At 33.8% G+C, this 6,238-nt stretch overlaps 1 protein-coding gene across 1 annotated transcript; it reads left to right on the top strand.

The window, feature by feature from the left end:
• Positions 1–1,442: 1,442 nt before the first annotated feature.
• On the top strand, positions 1,443–4,684 carry LOC139898170 (glutathione S-transferase zeta class-like). The gene is made up of 10 exons (XM_071880889.1): positions 1,443–1,525; positions 1,633–1,689; positions 1,888–1,973; positions 2,058–2,129; positions 2,336–2,389; positions 2,481–2,556; positions 2,685–2,746; positions 3,332–3,391; positions 3,935–4,050; positions 4,399–4,684. The coding sequence occupies exons 3-9, from the start codon at positions 1,971–1,973 to the stop codon at positions 4,034–4,036; spliced, it is 429 nt and encodes a 142-aa protein (XP_071736990.1). The 5' UTR covers positions 1,443–1,525; positions 1,633–1,689; positions 1,888–1,970; the 3' UTR covers positions 4,037–4,050; positions 4,399–4,684.
• Positions 4,685–6,238: the final 1,554 nt, after the last annotated feature.

Raw genomic sequence — 6,238 nt, 5'->3', positions numbered from 1 at the left:
ACTTAAACTTGACGATCATCAATTTCAATTTCAGTTGCACGTAAATTGCCTCATAGACTTGAGTTACCGTTCTAGCTAGGCACCTTTTTATATATTCGATTAGTATGTTCTTGCTAAATACACTAAACAACAACTGCAAAGACCAGTTTTGCTTATACAACATGCGCAAAACCTCTAGATGCCATGGGAGCTCCGCGGCACCGTCCTTCCACTCGTCACCCACATCCATTTGAATATCTCTTAACTTAACGTGCGCCAAAATTTGCTTGGTATACCCACATTCAAATAAAGATATGAGTGAAAATGTGAAATTTGATGGCAAAATGGGCAGAGCAACACAATAGTAGGAGGAACTTCCCATTGCTTGAGCATGCCAATATATCATAGATAGAGTAAGTATTACCTATCAGGCCAATATGGCTCTAGTTATCGAACCAGGCTCCATTCCTTAATTGATCGAAAATATGGCCTCGAATAAGGGGCGCACTTGGAGCATTTTCCTCAAGTTCCAGCTTACATCTGGTTTGACTGAAACTTCCTAAAAGTGGTGTTGTTTCTAATGACGTGGATGACTCCATTTTACCCATAACGATTTCTTATGGGTTAAAATGTTTCATATATGCATTGAAGTAAGAGCGATGTTCCACAATTTCAAACATATGTACATTGCACAAAATTTAGATACAAAAAGTATTATAAGTTGACCTAACTTTGATCAACTTTAAATTTGACACTTAGACCCGAATCATACAGATTTTGACTGAATTTGACCGAACTTTTAGCATTGATAGATTAATTAGACATTTTTAGGTAAGACGAGACAGACTACTCATCAAAATGACTAATCGGTCGAGACGGTCGCCATTTACAACAATGACTAATGAGCTAAATGTTGATACAGTTAAAATTTATATCACATAAATAATAATAGATTGATTGTTAATCCACCCTTATCGATTTCATATCGCGAACTAGATTTGTATGAATATCGAAGAACGGACAATCAATCCTCAAAAATACCTCAATTTTTGCAGTCAAACCGTAAAATGCTTGACCAAACGACGTCGTTGATCTTGTGTAACCTGTGCAAACCATGGTGACCAATTAAGTAAAAAAAAGTCTAGAGACATCTACGTGCAATTTCATAACAAACTAAAGGGACCGTCCGTGTAATTTTGTCTAACCGGCCAAAACTAATACAGTACTAAAATAATATCATCATCATCATCATACTTGTTATAACATTGACCGATGCTTCTCGAGGTTTGATCTCTCTTTCAATCATATATGTTTCAGCTCACAATCAATTTTGCAGTTGAGAATTGAGATGGTTCGTCCCCTTTCTGCATATTTAGTTCACACATTTGGTTGTTTAAGAACAAACATACTTATCTTTACTTCATATCTTTATTTATTGATTATTGATTTATCTTATTGGTGATGTTGTAGACGACCAAGTTACAGCTCTATTCATACCACAGGAGCTCATGCTCATTCCGTGTTCGTATCGCTTTAAATTTAAAAGGTTTTCATTTATTTAATTTTTTTTATTAATTAATCAATAATAAAACGCAAATTAGGTCAAATTGGATCCGCATTTACTGTATTTGTGGATTGCCTACTGCCATACAGGACTTGATTATGAATACAAAGCGGTTAATCTGCTTAAAGGAGAACAGCATAGCCCTGGTAACATGTTTTGTTGTTTTCTTCTCGCTTAATCCTAACTTGATTAACTAATAATCTATTTATTTTTGTACAATAACGATGATGAATTGATGATAAATGATAGTTAAGCCTAGATTCAATCGTTGCTCATTGTTTCTTTTCAAGGTCTTTTTCGTATATAGTGTCTTAATAAGTAACACTAGTTTTTTTGTATTATAGAGTATTTAGATGTTAACCCTATCGGTTATGTGCCTGCACTGGTGGATGGTGATGCAGTAATATCCGACTCTTTTGCAATTTTAATGGTGAGTTTCGATTGCTCATAAATGAGTCAACTCGCGTAGTAAACATCTCACCAGTGTTTTTCATTATGATCTTCTTCTATACAGTACCTTGAGGAGAAGTATCCTCAGCATCCTTTGTTGCCTCGCGACATGGAGAAAAGGGCAATTAATTACCAGGTAATTTTTATATTTACTTATTTATTTATTTATTATTATTATTATTATTATTATTATTATTATTTTTGTAATGGACTGGAATGGGTGAGGTTGCATTTGGTTGACGTGGTTCTTTTTTTGTTCGTAGTCCTTGAAACTTTTATTAAAAAATTGTGTTGAGCATCATATTTACGCAACTAACATTCATATCCTCTAAAAAAATTTAGGCTGCAAATATTGTTTCAGCAAGCATACAACCTCTTCAAAACTTAGATGTTTTGGTAAGTAAACCTTTTTGTCGTTGTTGATATACAAAAATTCATGGAAATCGTGTTCGGAATGTTACATATTTTTCATTAAACGAACTTGCAGAATTACATCGAGGAAAAAGTTGGTCCCGATGCAAAGATTCCATGGGTACAAAGGCATATAAATAAAGGCTTTGCAGGTGTGCTCTATTATATATTTTTAATATTTAGTTTTAGAAAAGTATGAGCATATGATAAAATTTTACATTTGTATGGTAAAATAAGGATATTAGTTTTCTAAAGCTTATTACTGATTATCATGTTGCAGCACTCGAGAAGTTACTGACAAAACATGCTGGAAAATATGCCACAGGAGATGATGTATTTCTGGTATCGTTTCTTTCCAAACCGTTTTCTCTCACACGTCTTTTTATAATCTCGATTAGGTAAAAGGTAAAAAAAGGTAGAAGGTTTTCCTGTTCGGGCTCTGGGAGAGTGAGTAATCCGACCCCATACTCTGATGTACGCAACCCAGCAGGATTACTCCCTGGCTATTTCCAACCCATCCCTAGCCACCACTAAATATTCGCCCTTTACGGGATTTGAACCTGAGACCTTTTGCAAGGAACTCTGGGGGCCCCAACCACTGGGCTATCTAGTGGTGTCCATTAAATGTAACTAACCCGAATGATTTCGAGTGAAACGGACTTGGCTAATTTGGATTTGGTTTGGATTTATGGTTGCACCAGAATTATAAAGTGGTTTTTGGATTGGTTTTGGGGATAAAAATACACATTTGGTTTTCACCCAGATACCCGAACTAATTCAGTACCAAGTTTTATATTTCTGCAATATAATATAATACATGAAAACTATTTGAAAAGGGAGGGTATAAAGGTAATTAAAAGTCGAAATAAACCTAGATATTTGTTTACTAAAGCTATAACTAGGTTTGAAATTCATTGACTTTTGCAGGCTGATTTGTTTCTAGCACCACAAATCCATGGCTCAATAAAGAGGTTCAACCTTGACATGGTGGGTTTTGCAATTTTATACTAAGGCCCCATTTGTTTTTTATTTTTATTAAGTAGCTTATGATATATGTGAGGAATAAGTAAGTGATGAATAAATAGTTATTGTTTGTTTTACATGCTGAATATCTGACTGAATAATTAAAATTACAAATATAACCCTGTACGTACGGTAGTTATAGGTAGTTACGTTAGCAGTATTGAAAGAGTAGGGGTGAATATGAGAATTCACATTTTCATGACTTAAAATATTAAGACATTCTATTTTTATTAATTCAAAAACAAACACCATACGACTTATTCAGTTTTATATCATTAAGCTCAATTAAGTTCTAAACAAACGGGGCCTAAATCACCTTTATTTGTTACACCCTATAACTTTTTGAATATCATGTTGACCTATGGATTAGGTTTATGAATATCACATAGACTTTCAGTTTGTGCTTGTGAAACTATCTTCAGTAGTACATGTATAATGTCTAATATTTTTGTTTGCAAACTCGTTAAACCACTTGTATAACTTGTACTCTTTTATTGGTTGGCTCAGACACCGTACCCGCTTTTGACTAGGTTGCATGAAGCATATATGCAGCATCCTGCTGTCCAAGATGCATTGCCTGAAAAGCAACCAGACTTCCCTTCTAGTTGAAGCAAATAACTCAGGTATTCAAATTATATTATTCATGTGTAAATTTAAAACTTAAATTGTGTTTAATTGCCTCTTAATGGAATAATTTAACACTGAATGTTAAACGGTATATCATTCAGCACGTTTGTTTGTAACCTTTGAATGACAAACAACGTTGAATGAAACAAACATATGTGCTCAGAGTTATTATCTCTTAATCATTAGGAACCTTCATTTCTTTTAATACTCTACTTAAATTATATTTCGAATAGTTATCGAACATTTATACTCTATTATTTATTGCGGCAATTTGACTCATCCAAGGACCCGAGATATACTTGTCATAGATTGACAATTTCTTAATACTTTTAATCTTTTTGCAGTTGTGTCACATGAATCGCCTGCTAGGAAAGCTAATGCAAGAGACGTGCGTGGTTTCATACTTAGATGTATGAACATTATGAATAATTGCTCAAGTGTTCTATGAGCATATACGATGTAAGAGGATTAAAAATGAATGTGGTCTAATATGTATGGTGTTGTATATTGTTTGAGGTATTAAGTTTGTTTTTAACATTTTCCGTTTGATATTATATGTATAAAATCAAGTGATCAACCATATATGGGCTAAGCTAGCATAAACCATGAATGCATGGATAGTATGTTTTACACCTGGTGCAAATTTAGAGCATTTTAGGTTTAATTGGAAGTTGGAACATGTTAGCTGTGGACCTGTATGTTGGCCCAGTTGCTTGCTCATAATCCTTAATGCATGTCTTCAGATTTGACTTTTGACAAGTCAAATCATAAAGGCCTTTTCATTTCACATCTTAACATAATTACTGAAGTTTGGTACCAGACATAAAAATTTATAAAACGAACGTTTTTTTTTTTTTTAGAAATAAAAATTTATAAAATGAAAGTTCGCACCTAGAATTTAGAGTTCAAATCCAGTTTTCACCATTAGTTGGTGTTTTTCGGCAGCTAAGTGGGTTTTGTGGTATGGTTTATATGGTTTTTCGTTGATTGATGCTCCTTTGGTGCTCTAGTTTCTTCTTCGGGGTAGTGATGATTATCGGGCGTTGGTTTTCTCGATTTTTTAGCAGCCGGTCTTGAGGGTTGTGTTCTTCAGTTTCTTGGTTTTTGTTTTTGAGCTTTTGCGAGGTTTTGCGGGTAAGTGTTTCGGCGGATTATTGGCAGGGGCTCTACTTTTTTATTAGTAGCTTTAGAAGAATTGGTAGTGTTTGATCATTGACGTTGAGTAATGACCGGATGGTTAGGGATTTTTATTGGTTTTGGATTGAATGTTATGGATATACTTTGCTAAAGTTTTATTCTCATGTTTCTCGTTACGGCGGTGCCTAGTGCTCCCCCCGTCACTTGGTTTTCATTAAGACCGGACACCAGTTTCTTCGGAAACTCAATGGTATCGCCTTCCATTTGGTCAGCGACGATTATTGTTGATGTTTCTCTTAGACTTTGCTGCATAAAGTTGCGAGTGAATTGGTTTTTATGCTGGTTGTTTAATTTGTTGCAATGTTGTTCGTTTGCATTACTTGTAGTTCATTTATGTCGATCACATAGTAGGTTTTGTTGAGATGGTGGTTCTTGTATGTTGTTCAAGCATATCGTAGTATCTACTTAAATAAATAGTTAAGATCTCTATTACTTGCAACTTTTTTAGATCGTCACATTTAGTTCAACATTAATTTATGTTTCCTCATGACGTGTAAGATACGAGTGTTTTTAGGAGGTTAGGCTCGTGTTTATATTATTGTTTGGTTTATATTATTGTTTGTTAGGTTTCATCTTTGTTGTAGCAAGGCCGGCTTGGATCACATGTATTTTTTGATAGGTCTTCTCACCTTTTCATAAAAACTAGTTTATAACCCGCGATTTCGCGGGTTTTTTAAATAAAAGATTATAAAACTTATTTTCATAAGAATAAAAAATGTACTGGAATGAACAATCATTGACAAATAAAAAAGGATAAATATGGTAGAATATATTTCATAATGTTATAAAGCACTTGTACAGTAAATCAACAATCAAGTAACACGAAGTACAATACAATAGTTTAATGAATATGTAGCAAGTATGAAAATAAAGTGAATAGTAAAGAAAAGAAAAAAAAAACAAAAACAAAAACAGACGTTTCATAAACCACCATGTCATGATTAATTACTACAATCAAGTTTTAATAAAAGCTACCTAGTATATTGT

This window comes from Rutidosis leptorrhynchoides, chromosome 3 (genome assembly GCF_046630445.1).
Source record: "Rutidosis leptorrhynchoides isolate AG116_Rl617_1_P2 chromosome 3, CSIRO_AGI_Rlap_v1, whole genome shotgun sequence".
NCBI classification, from domain to species: domain Eukaryota; kingdom Viridiplantae; phylum Streptophyta; class Magnoliopsida; order Asterales; family Asteraceae; genus Rutidosis; species Rutidosis leptorrhynchoides.
The sequence above is the reverse complement of the archived record's forward strand: the minus strand, read 5'-3'. Positions and strand labels throughout refer to the sequence as shown.